This window comes from Drosophila bipectinata, chromosome XL, assembly GCF_030179905.1.
Source record: "Drosophila bipectinata strain 14024-0381.07 chromosome XL, DbipHiC1v2, whole genome shotgun sequence".
NCBI classification, from domain to species: domain Eukaryota; kingdom Metazoa; phylum Arthropoda; class Insecta; order Diptera; family Drosophilidae; genus Drosophila; species Drosophila bipectinata.
In genome coordinates, this window is record NC_091734.1 from 20441778 (window position 1) to 20462996 (window position 21219).

The window sequence follows — 21219 nt, forward strand, 5'->3', positions numbered from 1 at the left end:
ATAGTAACATATCAACAAAATTTCTTTAAGTGTATATCAGTAAATTTTGTAAACCGAAGCTGAAGCCTTTTGTATTGAAATTCGTAACCCAGCTGCAAATAGCCTCATTCCAATTTTTGTAAAAACATAAACATTTAATTATTCCAATTCGGCTGAAAACAGCCTCATTTCAGATTTCCAATTTCTAAGAGTCACTTCAGATTGAAAACCAAAACAATATTTGGGTAAACAGAAATCCCGACTCAAATCTTTCTCACTCCTTTTAAGTGAATTAAAACTAAACAGCTCAAACCATTCTTAAATGGGAACCCACTTTACTTGACTGCTACCGAAAATATACAAAACACAAAAACTTAAAATAAATTAGTAGCCCGCTTTCATAGTGTGACCGCTACCGAAATTAATAAGAAATACAAAAATTACAATGGCTGAACCAGTGGCACAAAGCCAGTTACTCTCCGAGTTACACCTTAATCAGGCTTTAAGCCAGATTAGGCAAGTTCCCAATTTTATTGGAAGCACCAATAAAATTCATCAGACGGATCGAATACATTTTAAATTTGTATCCATCAACTGATCCGCGTCAAACAGCTGTATTCTTGAGTGAAATTGAGATGCAATTATCAGGAGATGCACAGCGAGTGTCCCAGCTATCAGCAGCAACCGATTGGCCCGATCTAGGGAGTGCTCTCATCGATGAGTACAAAACCCAAACCTCATGCGAGGAATTACTAAGACGACTCTACAATACCCCCTTCAATGGAAGCATTCGTAAGTTCGTCGAGGATCTAGAATATAAAAATATTTGTCATAACAAACAAATTGTCGTTAGAAAACAATAATTTAAATAATTTATTTTAAAATTTAAATAATTTATAATAATGCCATGAATAATACTGTAAAAGATGTAATAATGAGAAAACTTCCTGACAGGTTATTCATGACATTAGCAAGGCACGACATAACAACAGTCAGTAAACTTAAACAAGTAGCACAACAAGAAGGTTGTTATGATTCTGGTTCTGATAAAGTTAAATCACAACATAATTCAAATCAAAACGGACAAGATACGACAAATGATCAAAAAATTAATAATTTCCAAAGAAATAATTCCTTTTATAATAATGATAATCAACAAAGTTATTATCAGCAAAGTAACTATAGACAACCAAATAATGTCAGTCAACAACAATTTTTACAGGAATTGCAGCAAAACTTAAATCAAGGTAGAGCTCAGAATCCTATGAATTATCAACAGTACCTCTTCTTTACGAGGTACTAATTCTAACAAACCAGTGAAAGGACAGCGTGAAAATTCAAGCGATCAATCTAAAATGGAAATCGAAAATTTTCATCAAATAGCCTCGGATCCAATAGAAGAAATAGAAATCCTTACATCAGATTAAATATTAACCGTCGCCCATTTAAAAGTGTAATAGATACAGGAAGTTCAATCAACCTAATAAAAGAAAATTATTTTAATTTCCCATAAACTTAAAAAACGTCATAAGTGCACACAGTTAATGGTGTACTTAAATAAAATTAAATCCTTGTACACCACAAGGAGGCTGAAACGGACCCACCCATTGGACCTCTGCCACTCGGGCGAAATAACTTGAATTCTATCGCTAAGGTTTACTGTTAAAATTAGTTTCCTAGGATAAGCAAACATTATACTACTCAATATTTCATTAAGTTAAGGTCCCATTATAAAATTTAATTATTGTCCATATCTCCGGACAGATTTTAAATATAACTATTGATTGATTGATAATAAAAAAAAAAAAAAAAAAAAAACCTTCGGCAGTCTAACCGATCGGTCGTGTTCTTCCGCGAGACGTCTACGTAGCGCAGCTTTAAAACAACCACACAAGCACAAAGCAAGCGAAATAACGAAATCTTCTCTACTCCAACTGGAGCGACGGACAATTTTGGCAGAATTTAAGTGGCCTTAAAGTTTGTTGACCCCACAATGCTGGACCCTCCAGACATCTGGAGAAAACACCCAGACGGTATATATTTGGTTGCAACCAGAACGGACGAAGATTCCCAGCCCCTGGCTGCAATCAGCCCGTTCATTATTAAGAAGACAATCGACAATACTATTCAAGGTGAAGTTTCAAGTTGTAAGAAAACCAAAGACGGCAATAACACCGAAGTCTTAACTCGTGTATTGGGATAATATATTCGAACGATTTGCGAGGAATTGATGAAAAAGTCATCTTGGACAACCTAAAGTGGCAAAAAGTTTAAAGAGTCGAAAAAATATATAAATATATTCCCAACCAGGTTCTCAATAAAACTCCACAAAACGAAACGGGTCTAATAAAAATCTCATTTAAACTAACCCATCTGCCAGACTTTCTCTATATTGGCTATGAGAGAGTTGAAGTGCGTACATTTATACCGCGTCCTATGCGTTGCAACAACTGCTTTAGGTTTGGTCATACAAGGACTGCCCCGTCTTCCTGTTGAACAAGGAAGTCCAGGCCATTAAGACCCTACAAAAAGTTGACAATAGGACAGCCTGGTCCATATACAACAGAAGACACCACGATGGATCTCTCTACTCCTCAGCAGCCAAATCCAATCTAGCCAACTCAAACAAAACGTCAACAAGGAAAACAATTAGATGTGCCCCAAATGAATTTGAAACACCAACATCCAGGAACCTCGACCCAGACCCAGACGAACCTATGTCATCCAGCTCGGAAACTCCCTGCACTTCCCACACTGCTAAAAAACCGGAAAATCCTTCCGCTTAACACAACAAATAGAACCAAAAGGCTTTTTAAAATGACCAGAGCGCAATTATCACCAGATCTAAACTTAAATCCTTAAGAATATTAGGGAAATTCATTCTGGATAACAACTTCATTATCCTTAACAACGGACAACCCACGCATTTCTCAACACAGGACCTTTACACATATTGACTTGGCATTCTGTTCACCTGAACTTAAAGTATATTGCGACTTCAAAATCAGTGAATCCCTCCAAGGAAGCGATCACTTCCCAATCACCATCGAAATTTTCCCGAAAAATCAGAGAGCAAGTCAAAACTTTGTACAACGATTCGTTACTAGCAGAGCTGTTTGGGAAAAATTCGAGATGCTAACTGAAGACCTGAACAATAAAATACCAATATCACTAAACATTAATCAGGAAGCAGGCAACATCATAAAAATTATTTTGCAAAGTGCATACAAAAGCATTCCACACACGAGACCACCTAAGACCCACCACAATGTTCCTTGGTGGAACAAAAAACTGGAAGGTCTGAATAAGGAAAAATTTAAAGCCTGGAGAACATTCAATAGAGATATGTCCAACGACAACCTCATTCATTATAAAAAAAATGAACGCAAAATTCGGAAGGGAATTAAAATTGAGTAAAGCAAATAGCCTATTTAAATTGACTTCGACAATCTCTCCTCAGTCCAAACCGGAAGCAATTTGGAGTAATATAAAAAAGCTCTGTGGTCTTCACAAAGCTACACAAATACACGCTATCAAGGACAACAGCAGTAGCGATTTGATCACTAGCTCCGAAGATATTTCTGAAGCCTTCGCAAGCTATTGGTCACTCCGTTCAGAAGACTCCCAATTCTCCAACCTTTTCATTGAAGAAAAAAATAATCTAAATACGCTAAACTTTTTATCTCCCCCACACAAAACTGCAGCGTTCATGGAACAGGATATAAACTTCCTAGAGTTCTCATCGGCACTAAATAGCTTAAAGGGTCACACCCCAGGTCAAGATAAGATTAACTATGACATGATACGACACGTCGCTGAATCACTGAAAATGAGAATTATCCGCTTTTTCAACAACATTTTAAAATCTTATATTCCTCAATCGTACAAAATCAGCACAATTATACCTATCCACAAACAAGGTGCAGACAAAACCATGACGGAATCATATAGACCTATCTCCCTCAACCCATGTTTATCTAAAACCCTTGACAAAATAATCTCAAAATGGCTATGGTGGTTTGCTACAACTAATAAGCTACTGAACAGCCGTCAACTCGGATTTAAAAAAGGGAAATCTGCAATGGATTGTCTGCTTTACACAGACGCTCTAATTAGCAGAGCCCTCTCTGAAAAAAGACACATATCCATTATATCTCTTGACTTCGCAAAAGCATTTGAAAAAATAGGATTGCATACTAGAGGTCTGCATGATTGCACTCAAAATTTTCGGTTATTTGAGTACAATAAGTTTAAGTCGCAATTGAGCGTGCCAAACCATTTCAACAAAGTGAATTGCGGATTGGTAAGGGTTGTTTTCGTTGTATGTGAAATGAGTAAAATTCAAACCAATGTGGAATGGATAGAATGAGTGAACGCAGAGTAAATGCTTCGAGTACTCGGATAAAATTTTGGCATTCTCGTCATTCATGGAAGGTAGAGCAGAAGCTAAACTAGTTGCACATTTTTTTGTGTACCTGCAAGCAGATCGGCAAGCAGGTAGCAAGCAGCTACCTGCAAAAAGCCTTTTCAGATGCTAGAAATTTAATTTCTGAAAAGCGATGTATTATTGCTAACAATGCAGATACAATAAAAAAAATTATTTTTTTGCATTCTGTTATAAAAAATTAAATAAATGACATATATATGTATATATTATAATTAATGCATGCCTTTATATTTTTCTATTTCTTGTATTGAAAAGCAACACAAAAACAAAAACAAAAAATAAATTTGACGTCACAAATGCGACGCACAACTAACCGAGTACTCGGTTAAAAAACTCATTTGGTTATTGCGTCGCCGTTCGGATAGAGTAAATTTTTTACTCATGCCTTTACCACATTTGCCAAATCCGTTTTACTCAATGTCTCACTCAGTCAGTCAGAACTTTGAGTGAGAGTGCCAAATGCTGCTTTGACTGTATTCATGCAGACCTCTATTGCATACCATCACAAATCAACTATCTGTATGGGGCTGCGGCCCATTAATTATCAAATATGTGATGAACTTCATGTTAGGTTAGGTTAGGTTGAGGCGGCGATGAGGGCCGGTTTCTGACCCCCATCCACTTGAGCCGCTTGGGCTCCTTGTGATACCGCACAGGCAAGGATCCTACAAAAGGACCTCTCCCTTCCCACTACTTATGTGCCCAAGGGTGCTCTATCCTTCTTGAAGCGGCTCGCGGTCCCATCCAGATTTACGGATGAAGGCTACGAGTCTGTGAGGAGCGACCTCCGCGAGGTCTGTAAGTATTGCTGCGCCCAGGAATTTGAGTCGGATGCGCCCCAGCGCAGGGCATTGACACAGGAGGTGTGCGACTGTCTCTTCCTCTTCTTCGTCTCCACAGCTCCTGCAGAAGTCATAATGAGGCACCGCTAGTCTAGCCGCGTGTGCTCCTATTAACCAATGTCCCGTAATGGCCTTGATCGCCAGACTACAGTCCTGCCTATTCAGGGCGATGAGCATCATTGACCTCTTCCTAGATCGGATTGGCCATATCATGCGGGAGTTCCTGCAGTTTTGGAGGTTTCTCCATTTCCGCAGTGATGCGCGGTCAAAGTGATCCCTGCATTTTAGCCTACACGTAGCTAAGGGGATACCTACTGGTTCCTTCTCCGGTAGGAGAGGATTGGTAGTACCTGCTCTTGCTAGTTCGTCGGCGGCGCAGTTACCCTCGTGGTCCCTATGCCCGGGCACCCATATGAGGTGTATGTCATGCTGCTCTGCCATCTCGTTAAGAGATCTGCGACAGTCATTCACTGTCCTGGAGTTGGATGAAAGACCGTCAAGGGCTTTGAGTGCCGCTTGACTGTCTGAGAAGATACAGATTGTGTCCTGATTACCAATAAGTGCTGGGGATCTGAGTGCTTCTCCGATAGCTATTACTTCTGCTTGGAAAACACTACAGTGGTCTGGGAGTCTGAAGGACTCATTTAAACACAGCTTTTCGCAATGGAAACCGCCTCCCACCTGGCCATTCAATTTTGAACCGTCTGTGTAAATATGGAGGGAACCGGCTGGTCCCGGGATTTGTGTGTCCCATTCCTCCCTTGTTGGAATGTAGACCTTGTATTTTAAGGTGGGATTATCGACAGGTACGCAGTAGTCTGTAGACCCCGTTGGCGTGCAGTGGTGCAGATCTAACTTGGTATGTCCGTGGTCAGTCCTTTTCCATGCGCCCGTCTCTCGTAGCCTGATTGCCGATAGCGTGGCCATCTTGACTCCCACTATCTCTACTGGTAAAAGGTCGAGTATGAAGTCTAGTGCGTCCGTAGGAGTGGTACGTAGGCTGCCCGTGATACAGACCTCCGCCATCCTTTGCGTTTTCCTAAGCTTCTCCCTGATTGTGGAGTTGGTGAGAGCGGGCCACCATACCACCACCCCGTAGAAGAGGATGGGTCTTATGACCGCTGTATAAAGCCATCTTACTATTTTTGGTGACATTCCCCATTTAAGACCAATGGCTTTTCTGCAAGTATAGAGCGCGATTGTAGCTTTGTTGGCTCTATCCATAGTGTTTGATTTCCAGTCCAGTTTCCTGTCTAGCGTAATCCCTAGGTACTTGGCGCTATCGCTAAGAGATAGTGTTTCTCCTAATAGTTTTGGAAGCCTTAAGTTTGGTATTTTGTACTTCCTGGTGAAGAGGACGAGCTCTGTTTTGGATGGGTTCACACCTAGTCCATTTCTAGCTCCCCATGTTGAGAGGACCCTAAGTTTGTCCGTCATGCGGTCACATAGAGTCTGGGGAAATTTTCCTGAGAAGGCAATTGCGACATCATCCGCGTAAGCGATAACTTTGCAACCACCCCCTTCTAGGGATCGCAGTAGGCTATTAACCGCCACGTTCCAGAGTAGGGGTGAGAGTACGCCTCCTTGCGGGGTGCCTCTTCTGACGTATCTATGAATAGATTCTCCTCCTAGTGACGCCTCAACAGTCCTGTTTACCAGGATCTGCTTAATAAGGCGTACGGATTGATTATCTATTCCTAGTCCTGTCAGCGCATTGGTTATCGAGCTTGGTAGGATGTTGTTGAACGCACCTTCTATGTCTAGAAAAGCAATGAGTGCGTATTCCTTATCACTAAGTGACTTCTCGACAAAAGTAGTGATTTCGTGGAGTGCCGTTTCCGTGGATCGGCCCTTCCTATACGCATGTTGTGATCCCGAGATATCATCTGGGTTTATAGTAAGATTAATATGGAGGCTGATTAGTCTCTCCATTGTCTTGAGAAGGAAGGACGACAGGCTTATTGGTCTGAAGTCCTTGGGGGTGCAGTGAGATGGTTTTCCCGCCTTGGGTATAAATGCGACTTTCGTCCACATTGCGGGTACGATGCCTATCCTGAAAATTGCTGAGAAAGCTTTCTTGACCCAAGATCTCAGATTGGGACCGGCTTTAATTAGTTGAGCCGGGACCATCTGGTCCCCAGAATGCCATCTGGGCCTGGGGATTTGAAGGGCTTGAAGCTATTTATTGCCCAGCTGAGATACCTGTCACTCAATAGGTATTCGAGTTGGTTAGCGGGGGAGGGGCTATTCTCCTGTGTCCTTATTTCCAGGGTTGTATCTTCTCGAGAGCATCCCGGAAAATGTGTCCCTATGAGAGCCTCTAGGGTTTCTCTGCTGAACGATGTCCAGTTACCTTCTGAGGTTTTAATGTAACCTACATTTGGTGCAGTTGTTGCGGGGACCTTCCTGAGTCCGGAGGCCTCTGATGTTTGCTGAATGTTCGTGCAAAACCTGGCCCAGGCATTTCTTTTTGCCTTGCGAAGTTCTTTGTTATATAGTCTAAGGTCCGCTTTATACGACTCCCAGGCTGTTTCCGAGTTTGTTTTCCTGGCGAAATTAAAGGCCTTGCGGGCCTTGGTTTTAAAGGGCGCAAGTGTTTGCGACCACCATGGTGGTTTCTTTGACTTGCAATTGCCCGATCTGCTTTTGGGGCAAGCTTTGTTGAATGCCATGGCGCACGCTGGCGTGAGCGTGTCCACCATGGCATCTAGGGCTGCCCTACTGTCAACGTCCCGTGTTGGAGGTTTCCCCAAGGAACTATCTAGTTTCTTTCTATATAACTCCCAGTTGGCTTTCCTCGTGTTGCGTACCGTTAGTCGATTAAATTTATCAAAATTGACCACTAATTCTATGTATCGGTGGTCTGAGAAAGAGTGTTTCTCTAGGACTCCCCATCTAACAATCCTGTCTGCTAGGGATTCAGAGTAAAGCGTGACGTCAAGTACTTCTCTTCTGTTCTTGACTATGAAAGTGGGTTCTGTACCCCTGTTACCCACCAAAAGATTGGAGCCTAGGATAAAATCGAAGATTGACTCACCCCTCTCGTTTGTGTCAGTGCTGCCCCACTGATGATGATGGGCGTTAGCATCACAACCTATGATCAGGTCGATCTTGTGCTTCCTGCTGTCTTCCACCAGCTGTTTGATCAGCGGGTGCGGGGGAAGGGCCTCCTGGTCGTGGCCCATATACGCCGAACATATCCTTAGAGGGCCATTTGGGCTCTCTATTGCTGCGGCTACGTGGTCTTCTTTGCTGAGATTGGGTAGCAAAAAGAGGTTTAGGTTCTTTTTTGCGAGGATGCAGGCTCGCCTTTTACCTGTAGTGTTGGCTTTGCTGAGCCTGAACTCCGACGCCCCCAGCCCAAGAATCCTGTCTCCTAGGATCCAGGGTTCCTGGATGAGGGCCACATCTGCTCCACTCTCGGCGAGGTGGAGAAGGAGGGCAGCTGACGCTGCTTTACTGTGGTGGAGGTTTATTTGTAAGATCGTCAGGGACATCCTTACAAACCTCCACCACAGTTATCTCTGCCTCCGTCTCGGAGCCCAGCAGAGAGTCCTCCATTCCGACACCACCAAGCGCCCTTGCCAAGTCGCTCTCCTCCGAGGTGTACCCTTCTAGAATGTTCTCCTCCTCATCCGACATTCCCTCCGGGTGCCCCTCTTCGGTCGGCTCCTCCAAGTCTGGCTCTTGCGTGTCTGCCTCCAGACCAATACCTCCTGGCTTGGCCTTCGCATCAGATTTATATATACGGACCGAGACATGCTCGAATCCGTACTTAAGCCGGTGCTCCGTCCTGTCCAGGGCTTTTACGGTCTCCTCGTTTAGTGTGAGGACGACCTGCCTCCGCAATCCCACCGCCTCCTCGACCTTGGCGACTCTCCAGTCCGCCGTGGGGAGCGTCGGGTTGCACATCCTAAGCATTGTCAGGATGGTCTTAGGGTCGGCTGGCTTTTCTGTGAGCCACACTCGCGCCCTCGGTTTGCTGGGGATCTCGTCCCAGTCAACCGCCACCAGCTTAGCTCCAGGGTAGACCTCTCCAAGCGATGCAATCATCCGCTTGTAAGTCTCCACCGATCGCGCGTCTTGGCAAGCAATCACCTTGACGCTACCCTGGTACCATCCTGCGTCTTCGCATTTTGGTGGGGGTCCTCCACTTCGCAGCATTTCCTCCACGAAGCGCCCATGCAACTCGTTTACCACTCGTCGCCAGAGTTCCTTGGGGATGAGCCCATCCTTGGAGCCCTTGTCCAGGACTCCAATTAGGGTTCTTCCCTTCGTCACCTCAGCGAACGAGCGGTTGGGCGGCTGCGGCTGGGCCTTCCTCTTCTTGGCCTGGGGGGCTTCTCCCTCTGTGGACCTCTGCCTCTTCGCGCTTTGCGCGGCCTCCTTGGCAGGATCTGACCCAGTGCGTCTCTTCGGATCCAGCCTTTCTCCCGCCTTTTCCGGATTGAAGTCGGGTAGGATCTCCCTTGCCCACTTAATAATCTCGGCCTGGTCCGGGTTGGCTTCGGCCGATGGGTCCGCCCTCATCAGAATGAAGGCTGCTCTTCTTCTGTCCTTGTAGGATCCTTTACGCTGCGTCGAGTGAGACGCTTCCGGACCAGGGTTCGCCTTAGGGGCACCGCCGGTTGGTTTAGAGCAGTGGTGGGCAAACTCTCATTTTACATAGCATGCGAGTATAGGGTAGGAAATTCTGCCGCAGCGCTGCCGGCACACTGACAGTGTGAGCACTCTCTTAAATATTTTTTAGAACTCTCTCATTTGCTCTCATTTTGATTCATTTGACAGCACAAATTAAAAATCAAAATGTTTCCACAGAGAAAAATTTTCTCAGAAATTGGGTTGGAAAAAGTTTTGTCCTTAGAAAATATAGATAGAGAAGCGTAGCTTTTCATTTTTTTTTAAAACTCTGGCTAGCAAAGCTTTCTTTAAAACAAAATACACTATTTTAGTGCCCATTCCAACTTTTGAATTAACGAAAAATGAAATAAAAAAATACTTTTTTTTCGCTCAGTGAGTTCTCTGCTCTCATTGTTTTTCTCTGCTACGCACACACTCAAATTTTAAACATGTGTTAGTTTTGCCCACCACTGGTTTAGAGGTTGACCCTGGGGTCTCCCTCTCCACACCGTTCGGTGGTCCCATAGCTAGCCCCGCTTTGGAAGAAGTTGCCTTGGCAACCTCCACCGCACCGGCGCGTCCCGCCTCCAGATGTTGTCCCTCTGTGGGGGACTTCTCCATCTCAGCAACTCCTTGGCTTTTGAGGGCCTTGGAGTTTGACGGGCCGTTGGCCCCATTTCCGGTCTTTTTTAGGGAGTTCCGCTCTCCGCTTTGGTTTTTATTGTGTAGAGTGTTATTCATGTTTTGGTCCCACGAGTAGGCGGGAAAGGGTTCGTCCATCATGACATAGCCCGCTTGTCACGATAAGCCTGGTTAAAACTGGGAGGTCGGCCTGTCCCCCAGAGTTCGCATATTAGCGTCCGAGCCCCCCCTCGGACACGCATCCTTCGGCATATGCTGTTCCACCTTGCATTGGGGTAATTTAAGGAAGGGAGTGTTCTTCTCCCCGCCCGACTACCATTAGCCAGCATCCTCGGCAGGGACATGACCTTACCGGGACCTGTTACCAGCCGCCCTCACGTGGAGAGTATAGTCGCACTACCAGCGGTGTACACAGTTACGGCACGCAATTGCTTGCGCATAGGTCCCCCTGTTGTACCCGTTGGCTGACGGCCGAACTTCATGTTAAAAAGGAAAATAAGAGTACGTGCCAATGATAACACCTCAAGGACACACCCACTCCACAATGGCATTCCGCAGGGATCTCCCCTCTCGGTAGTACTTTTTCTCATTGCGTTCAACAGTCTCTCAGATATAATCGACAAGCACAAGAAACTTCAACACACAGCTTATGCGGATGATTTTAACATCTTACTACCATTGAAAAAAGAAAAAAAACGTTTCAATCAACCTCGACATGCTGTTTACTGAAATCAATGAATGGTGCCAAAAATCCGGCGCAATGCTTTCAATTTCAAAATGCAAACACATCCACATTTGCCGGAATAAACAATGTTCATGCCAGGTCTCTACACAATCCGCAATTATAAACACAGTTAACGAACTAACTATTCTAGGTCTGTCCTTCAACACAAAATACAAATTCAATCCCCACTTCAATAAATTACACAAATCACTACAGAAATCATCAAATATAATAAAATGCCTTTCCAGCAGAAAATACAACAGCCACCCCAACACCCTTGTTCAAATCGTCAATAGCCTATGTATTTCCAAAATTGATTACGCTTTACCGATATACGGAAACTCCTCTAAGTCACTTATAAAACCAATAAAAACGTTAATTAACTCAATCTTGCGAACATCTCTGGGAGCCTTCTGCTCTACACCCACTTTCAATCTATACCTGGAATCTAACATCGATCCATTAGAAATCAGAATCGAACACTTACAAATAAAAACAATTAACACTATCATGCACGCAAACGACACACCTCTAAGAAAAATTATCCAACTGATAACCAAAAAGAACACAAAAAAAATATCGAACCTCAACGGTCGACCGGTGCATTTCCCTAAGTCGAAAGCTAGAACTCCCAACCTCTCTTCCTCATAAGCCTAAACCAATATTACCGTCCTGGTTTCTCGATATCAATCTAATAGATACCCGACTAAGCCGTCTAAAAAAATCTGATACAAACAAGGACATATTTGTCCAACAATTTCTAGAAATGCAACACCAGCTCATGAGGAAGAACTTCACGCTCCTGTTCACAGATGGATCCTTGAACAAGGAAATAATTGGCTTTGCGGTAACGACAAAAGATGATACCCTTAAACAAGCTGTCCTCCCAAGCTACTCAACAGTCTACACGGCAGAGGCGATTGCTATTCTTGAAGCCATCAAAATAGCAGTCAAGATTAGAGGGAAATTCTGCATCTGCTCAGATTCCCTATCCACATTGGAAGCAATAGCCAACATAAACCATTCCAGCTTTTATGTAACGTCAATCCGCGACCTTCTGCTAAAAAATAAACCTAAAATCAAACTCCTATGGGTCCCCAGCCACGTCGGAATCAAGGGCAACGAAAATGCCGATGCAGCAGCGAAAGGAGCGACCATCGCTCCACTATTTTCTACAACAAATGTTAACCGTGGAGACATCAACAAACAATTAAAATCAGAGTCCCTCAAAAAAAACCTACAATCTTGCAAAAATCATCGCCGTGGTGCCAACAAATTAATCCTGAAGCAATAAGCATAGCCGACTACAGTAAAACTGCACAGACCTCCAACCTCCCAAGAAAAGAGATTACCAAAATAATCCGGCTTCGACTTGGCCACACCAGACTCACCCATGAACATCGCTTCTCACAGATACCAAACAATCAATGCCAATTCTGCACCACGGACTCCATATCAATCTCCCATATTCTTGACGACTGCCCCGCCCTAAAACCACATAGAACAAATTTTCCAAATTTTAAACTCACGGAACTATTAATTGACCCTAATCCTGCAAACCTCCAGCTAATTCTAAACTTCCTTAAGGGGTTATATACCTTCTTTGTCGAAGAAAAACAGGAAAGTTCGGATTTTTTTTTAGGTATGTAGCAATTATTTAATTACACGGATGTTTTAATTTTTTGATAGAACGCTTTATTAACAATGTTTGTGCAAAATTTGGTGGAAAAATATTAAATAGTTTTTAAAGGGTGGCTGTTTCCCTTAGAGGCTTTCTTTTTTTTAGAGCCTTGCGGTGACAGTTCCCCAGGTCAAACAGGTCAACTGAAACCATAAAAGTAAAAAAATTGCATTAGTTTAGTGTAATTCCTTGTGCTTGAACGCTCGATTTTAAAATTTTTGTTTTTTTTATGTGTACGGGAACGTTTTATGCTAAAAATGAACTTTTTGGTCTCTAAAAATTTTACTAAAAAATTCATTTCGGCGAAAAAAAAGTTTGTGCGTGAAAAGTCGATCGTTCAAGCACAAAAGAATTTCATTACGAACATTTAAAAAAAAATTTGAAGTAAATCGGTTCAGTAGTTTTCCGCCAATCCATGTCACCGCAAAGTCATTTTTCAAGAAACACCATTTCGAGATATTCGCGTTTAAAGTTTCAAGTTCAGTGCAAGGCCGCGACAAGGCGCGTGGTTAGGAGCGCTGTAACTTTTTTTCTACTGCTCCAATCTCTATGAAAATTTAGGAAAATATTCTCAAGGAGTTGTTCTTCAAGATAAAGCAATAAAAAAATGTAGAATTTTTTTAAAATAAAAAAGGTATATAACCCCTTAAATCAGCTAACCTTTTGCATCTCATATAACTTTATATGTTATTAAATTTATAAATAATTTAAATGTAAATAACTTGTTACCACACGTGTAAATAATCATTATTTGATATAAGTTTAATTTATAAGCAAATATGTAACACCTTCCGGCCGAAAGCCACCGCAGCTATGGCCGATCCCCGTCTGTACCTAACGTTTGCAACTTTTGAGTGCAGAGTACAATAAATAAATAAAATAAGTCCGTAAATTTCAAATCAAGTAACCTTTGTCCGATCGACCAACCATTTTGGGTTCACAATTTTTTCCAAAAATATGATATATTGATAGGAAGAGAGTATTTAGAAGCGTGTGAAGCAATAATTAATTATAAACAGGAAACAGTCACTTTGAGCGGATTTGTGTTTTCCATAATATATAACCACGAAGATTTCAAGAATTCCGAAATGGAAACATTGGAAGATTATCTCAGTCCACCTTAATTTTTTTTTTTTTCGCGGTCTTCATCTGAGGATATATCTTTTAATTTTGCAATTAATAATGACTTGGAAGATTTTGCAATTAATAATGACTTGGAAGATAATAATAAATTTTGAATAAATCATCTTAATAAAGACGAAATAACTAAATTAAATAACATTTTATTTGAATTTAGTGATATCCAGTATAGGGAAGGTGAAAATTTGACCTTTACCAGTGCTATAAAACATTCAATCCAAACCAAACGTGAAGATCCTATTTACAAAAAACTTTATAAATACCCCCAAGCTCATGATCAAGAAGTCGAAGTCCAAATTAAAGAAATGATAAATCAGGGAAAAATACATAAATCGAAATCCCCTTATTGTTCTCCAATATGGATGGATAGTCCCAAAGAAAGAGGACGCATCAGGGAAAAAGAAATTTCGAATAGTAATAGACTATCGAAGTCTAAATGAAATAACTATTGATGATAAGTATCCGATACCAGTTATGGATGAAATACTTGACAAACTTGGAAAGTGTCAATATTTTACAACAATTGACCTTGCCAAGGGTTTTCATCAAATTCAATTGGATGAAAACTCTATTTCAAAAATAGCTTTTTCAACTAAAAATGGACATTACGATTACACACAAATGCCATTTGGTCTGAAAAATGCGCCTGCAACTTTCCAACGTTGCATGAAAAATTTATTAGAAGATTTAATATACCAGTATTGCCTTGTTCATATGGATGACATAATTGTATTTTCTACTTCATTAGAGGAACACATATTGTCTATAAAAAAGGTGTTTTAAAAACTTCTAAAAGCTAATCTTAAACTTCAACTTGACAAATGTGAGTTTATGAAAAAGGAAACCGAATTCCTTGGACATATAATAACAGCAGAAGGAAAATTTCCAATATCAAAAACCCAAAAAAAAAATAAAATCATTTTTAAGTCTCTGTGGATTTTATAGAAAATTCATACCTGATTTTGCTAAAATTGCAAAACCCATGACTTTAAACTTAAAGAAAGGTTAAACTATAAATTCAACTGATAAAGAATATTTAGAAGCATTTGAGAAATTAAAACTTATCATTACATCAGACCCAATTTTAATATATCCTAACTTTGAAAAATTATTTTCTTTAACAACAGATGCCAACAATGTCGCCATAGGCGCAGTATTATCACAAAATCATAAACCTATTTGTTATGCTAGTAGAACTCTTAATGAACATGAAATTAATTTTCAGCAATAGAAAAAGAGCTTTTGGCTATAGTCTGGGAAACTAAATATTTTAGGTCTTATCTATTTGGTAGAAAATTCGAAATTCTTAGCGATCATAGACCAACAGTTTGGCTTCATAATATAAAAGAACCAAATATGAAACTACAAAGATGGAGAATAAAATTAAACGAGTTTGACTACACTACTAAATATTTGCCGAGAAAGGAAAACCAGGTAGCTGATGCTCTGTCAAGAGTAAAGTTAGAAGAAAATTTTTTAGGAGAATCACCGGAAGACAACCCAGCTTAGTAAAATTATATTTTATATAATTTTATTACGTCTTACGTCTATCACGCCGTGTGTCAGAACATAGATATCAATCCTTAATTAATTTTCCTTATTCCTTTCCTTTATTTTGTTAATTTTAATAAAGATAACTTAATTTTCCAAACAGGTAACATAGATCTGCCCACTAATTATGAATATCATTGTCTCACAGTCAATTTGACTAAAACTGAAAAAACTTATAAAAATCGAATGGAACAAACACGAGAATTTGAACATTTGGATCAAATATAATATCTAAAAGAAAAATTAAATAGAGAAATGAACGGAATCAAAATTGCTCAACGAAACAAAAGAGGACTTGCAAATTTCGTAGGTACCTTTTATAAATATTTATTTGGCACATTGGATCAACAAGATAGGGAAGAATTAGAATCAAAAATTGATAATTTGTCCGAAAATAGTATACAGATCAACGAATTAAATAAAGTAATTGATGCAATTAATAAAGGAATAGAAACAGTCAATCGTTTAAATGAAAACCAAAACGAAAACCAAAGGTTTGCAATCCTTATTTTTAATTTACAAGAATTTACAGAATACATAGAAGACATTGAATTAGGAATGCAATTTACAAGATTAGGCATATTCAAACCAAAGCTTTGTTAAATACTTTGTTAAATCAGAATTATATAAATAAAGATCTAATAGCAGAAGGAAACATTATAATAAAAGCATTCAACTGTTCTATACAAATATAAGATTTAATAATAACAAATACTATGCTTGATTACACCCGAATTATTTATATAAACAACAACATAACTAAACTCGAACCTTTATCCTATATCGTAGCCAAAGAAATATTCCAAAACCATTCAAAACAATATTTTACAACCCAAACCATTTTATTAATACTACTAGCAATAATAATTATTATTATAATAATATATTTGATTTATAAATTTAAGAAAATCCCAAAAAGGGTAATAATTAATTATAAAAAACAAAAGCTTATTAGTCCCGAAGAAGAAACTTAAAGTTCAGAAAATAAAGAACATGACCTACAGTTATACCCCAAACTAACCGCCTGAGGACAGGCTGAATTCGTAAGGATGGGGAAGTAACATATCAAAAAAAATTTGTTAATTTGTTAATCAGTTAATTTTGTAAACCGAAGCTGAAGCCTTTTGTATTGAAATTCGTAACTCAGCTGCAAATAGCCTCATTCCAATTTTTGTAAAAACATAAACTTTTAATTATTCCAATTCGGCTGAAAACAGACTCACTTCAGATTTCCAATTTCTAAGAGTCACTTCAGGTTGAAACCCAAAAAAATATTTGGGTAAACAGAAATCTCGACTCAAATCTTTCTCACTCCTTTTAAGTGAATTAAAACTAAACAGCTCAAACCATTCTTAAATGGGAACCCACTTCACAGGAAATTTCACATTTTTTTGTCACCTCGATTAATTGAGACCCAAAGCCTTCCATGTCAACTGACACCTCAAGTAAAAGGTTCCGACTCAATCTATTCTCTTCAGAAAAAAAAGCCTCTCAGGGAGAAAAGCTTCTTTCGAGCTTTGATCTGCAAAAAGCTTCAGCAAGGGTAGCTATAAAAAGGACTTAGAGCCCTAAAGATAAGTTCTGAAATTCTAAAATTCTAAGCAGTTGTTCTGAAATTCTAAACAGTTTTAAAGAATCACACTGTATCAAAACCGGAACTCATATAAAAATATATTTTGTCAAACTATTTTGAAGAAGATATTTAATTATATATTTAATTTATTTAATATATTATTCTATTATTCCTTGATATTTAATTATTCCTTGGTATACCCTTGCAGAGGGTATTATAATTTGGTCCAAAAGTGTGCAACGAAGTGAAGGTGACATCTCCGACCCTATCAAGTATATATATTCTTGATCAAGATCACCTCCTGAGTTGATAAAAGCATTTCCGTCTGTTTATTTCTACGCAAACTAGTCTCTCAGTTTTAAAACTATTGACTTGAAACACCCTTGCACCCACCCTTCTTTCCTTTGCACGCAGTATATAAGCCGAGATCGGTCGACTATATCCTATAGCTGCCATATAACGGATTGATCGGAAATGACTCAACTTTCGGGTTTTTGAAGATAGAAAGTTGTAACTTCGTACAGATTGTATTTTTGGTCAGTCCGACCTACCACATTTCATAACATTCATGTACCGACATACTGGATAAATTTTTCTTTATAATTTACTCAAAATTTTTGTGAACATCCTTCCGCTACCCAACGTGGTTTATAGTGCTTAATATTACCACTACTATTCCTTTTATGGAAAATACCCATTTGCAACCAAATACTTGTTCTGGTGAGTCTTTCAATGTCCGGGTGCTGTTCTCCATGAAAGACTAAAATTCCTTGTCCGTTGATGCTTTCCAATACGACCCTTGTGTGCCACTCACTGCATACATGATACTTGTCGAAGTTAGTGATACTTCGAGTTTCTCCGTGTGCGCCGCAATACACTATATTTCTTACGTGGACGCCCTGGTTTTCGTGTCCTAATATTTTAGGGCTACCTGATCCAACACGCACGTTTTCCACCTGCTGCTGCCCAACAACAACCAGCGGTGCATCTTTATAAGCATCCTGCGAGTCGAAGCCTTATTATTCGGCGCTTTCATACTTTTTGCTTCTATTATCATCCATAACCAGCTTCACCGGTGACTATGCAAGCGGATTTGATCTCCTGATCAGATACTATAAATGATTTTTGCGAACCATCCTTGAACAGAACGTCTCCTTTCCCACCCCCTTTTATAATATTCTTATCAAAAAGCTTCTATGCTTTTGATACCAAGGAGTAACCGACCAATTTCTTGGTTTTTCCAGCCAAATCTTTTTCTATGGGCTGGAACTTCCCATGTCAAATTTTTTCCAAAGCGATCGCTGTTGATCCGAACGCATCGCCTTGACGTTTGGCTTCTTGCCAAACTATGCTTCATAAGTTTCACCCACAAAAGCGGCTTTAGGTGATCGCTTCCTAATGTAACAAGCATCGCTTTTGCTCAAAGCGACTTGTTCAAGCATTGAACACGATTTACGATACAAATTCCAAGATTGAGATTCAACGGTTCGGACCCATGAAAATACGAGATAAACAGCATGGGCTAAAACCGTTCCCCTGCAGCCTAACACAAATACATAAGTGATGCGCTTATCGTACTTAAGAAAGGGTCGCGTAGCAGGTCAGCGTGCAGTGCGTTGATAAGTAGTTTTAAATAGATTTCAGATTTTCATGTATCTTACTTATAATAGAATTTTACAAAATAAAACCAGTTTCTAAACGGAATTCATTTGGGGCTCTTAACATTAGGAGTTCTTAATTCGAAAAAAATAAAAAGCTTAAATAACTATAACAAATTCAATAAACTGTTTGTGGACTTTTCCTTTATTCAAAATAAAAATATGGTATGCTGTACTAGTTGCAATAAGAACTAAAAAATCTTCCATACAAAAATTTTTTTCTTTGATTTATAGAAGTGGTTCTACGATAAATGATCCCAACTTTTAGTGGTACGAAGGGGGGATAGTGTAAAAATCATTGTACTAAGTGGTACCTGCATATGGGCAAATCCCAGAAACAGTCCACCAGCGACCAATTTTTAAATATCACATTTTGTAATTTTTCTTTATATGAAACATAAAGGTAGATATCGAATTTTAAGAATTTAAAGCAAAAAAGAAATTTCGATCATTATAAATGCACAAATTTTTATCAAACCTAACCCAACCACTTTGTGTGCACTTTTCTGACAAAAGTTAACATTTTTCAAAATTCCAAATTTGACATTAATGTTAAGAGGACCCCTCCATTCTCGATTTTAAATTTTGACGATTTTTATTGGGCTGGCAAATGAACATAAAATATTTTTTAGGGTTGTAACTGTGCATACATATATTAACACAAAAAAAGGAGAAAAAAAACCATTTTACAAAATTTTTGAAGTGAAACTTCTTTAGGCGCGTCAGGGCAGATTGAAAATAGGCGAGTGAAACAGTAAACCGTCAAATGTCGCTCCTTTCCACTCTCGCCTATTCGCTCTCTCGCATCGCAAGCGCTGAACGATGTGAGAGAGCCACCGAGACACGCCGTCTCTCCCCTTCTCTCTCGAATGCCTTTCTTTCTCTCCTGTTTGCTATATAGCAAACTACCCACGCCGCGCATCATCCGTTCAGTAAGTGTGAAACGAGGTTGGGATATTGCGTTGACCTGTGATTCGCACTGAACGAAGCGATATTCTTAATAGTTTTTAACAATATCGCTAAATCGAAGGAATATACGTATTACGGCATTACGGGCGCAGCCGAAGTTTATATACCCTTGCAGTTAAAACCAGAAAAAAAATATAATCTGTACCAAGTTCCAGCTTTCTATCTTTAAAAACTCGAAAGTTGGTCCATTTACGATCGTTCAGTTATATGGCAGCTATAGGATATAGTCGGCCGATCCCGGTCGTTCCGACTTATATACTGCGTGCAAAGGAAAGAAGGATGTGTGCAAAGTTTCAAGTCGATAGCTTTAAAACTGAGAGACTTGTTTGCGTAGAAATAGACAGACGGACAGACGGACATGCTCATATAAACTCAGGAGGTGATCCTGATCAAGAATATTTATACTTTATAGGGTCGGAGATGTCTCCTTCACTGCGTTGCACACTTTTGGAGAAAATTATAATACCCTCTGCAAGGGTATAAATATATCACATATATATCCCCTGTGTTAGATCCCCTGCAGCCTAACACAAACAAATAAGTGGTGCGCTTATCGCACTTGAGAAAGGGTCGCATAGCAGGTCAGCGTGCAGTGCGTTGATAAGTAGTTTTAAATAGATTTCAGATTTTCATGTATCTTTCTTATAAGAGAATTGTACAAAATACAAACATTTTCCAAAAGGAACTCATTGGAGTAAGACCTTTTTATTTGGGGCTCCTCTTAACAAACGCCTATAGTAATTAGAAAAAGCAACGAATCTTCTTCCATCATCTGCATAAAGGAACTAGATATTTATTTATGACTCTATATTTTTTCTCGTTGAGTAAAATTCCTTTGTCTGTGCATTTATGGCCTAGGAATGTTACTTCGCGTCTGATAAATTAACATTTTTATGGATACGATTGAAGGTTGTGTTTTCTTCACAGGTTGAATACATTAGTTATATTTTTATACCCTTGCAAAAGGTATTATAATTTTGTCCAAAAGCGTACAACGTAGTGAAGGAGACATGTCCGACCCTATAAAGTGTATATATTCTTGATCAGGATCACCTTCTGAGTTGATATGAGCATGCCCGTCTGTCTATCCGTCTGTCTGTTTGTTTCTACGCAAACTAGTCTCTCAGATTTAAAACTATCGACTTGAAACTTTGCACACACCCTTCTTTTCTTTGCACGCAGTCGGAATGGCCGATATCGGCTTACCATATCTGCCATATAACTGATTGATCGGAAATGGCGAAACTTTTGTGTTTTTGAAGATAGAAAGTTTGGACTTTGAATAGATTATATTTTTGGTTAGTTGATTCGACCTACGATCGGGCGACTATATCTTATAGCTGCTATAAAACTGAACGATCGGAAATGGTACGACTTAAAATTAGGCAAAACA

The 21219-nt window shown here is 39.8% G+C and overlaps 1 protein-coding gene across 11 annotated transcripts in view; it reads left to right on the forward strand.

The window, feature by feature from the left end:
• vap (RAS p21 protein activator vap) overlaps window positions 1–21219 on the forward strand; it is a 181580-nt gene that overhangs the window by 37489 nt on the left and 122872 nt on the right. Inside the window, exon 4 of one of the 11 annotated variants that reach the window (XR_006246117.2) lies at window positions 15730–15932. The exons of 7 other annotated variants lie outside the window; for them this stretch is intronic. Coding sequence is in view for 3 of the 4 variants with exons in the window: in XM_070279014.1 (XP_070135115.1) it covers window positions 12019–12548 (530 nt within the window). In the remaining variant the exon portion in view is untranslated. Of the gene's footprint in view, window positions 1–1201; window positions 1246–11502; window positions 11631–12018; window positions 12835–15729; window positions 15933–21219 lie in introns of those variants that run through there. 3 more of the 11 variants (XM_070279014.1, XM_070279085.1, XM_043211388.2) reach the window with 3 other exon arrangements.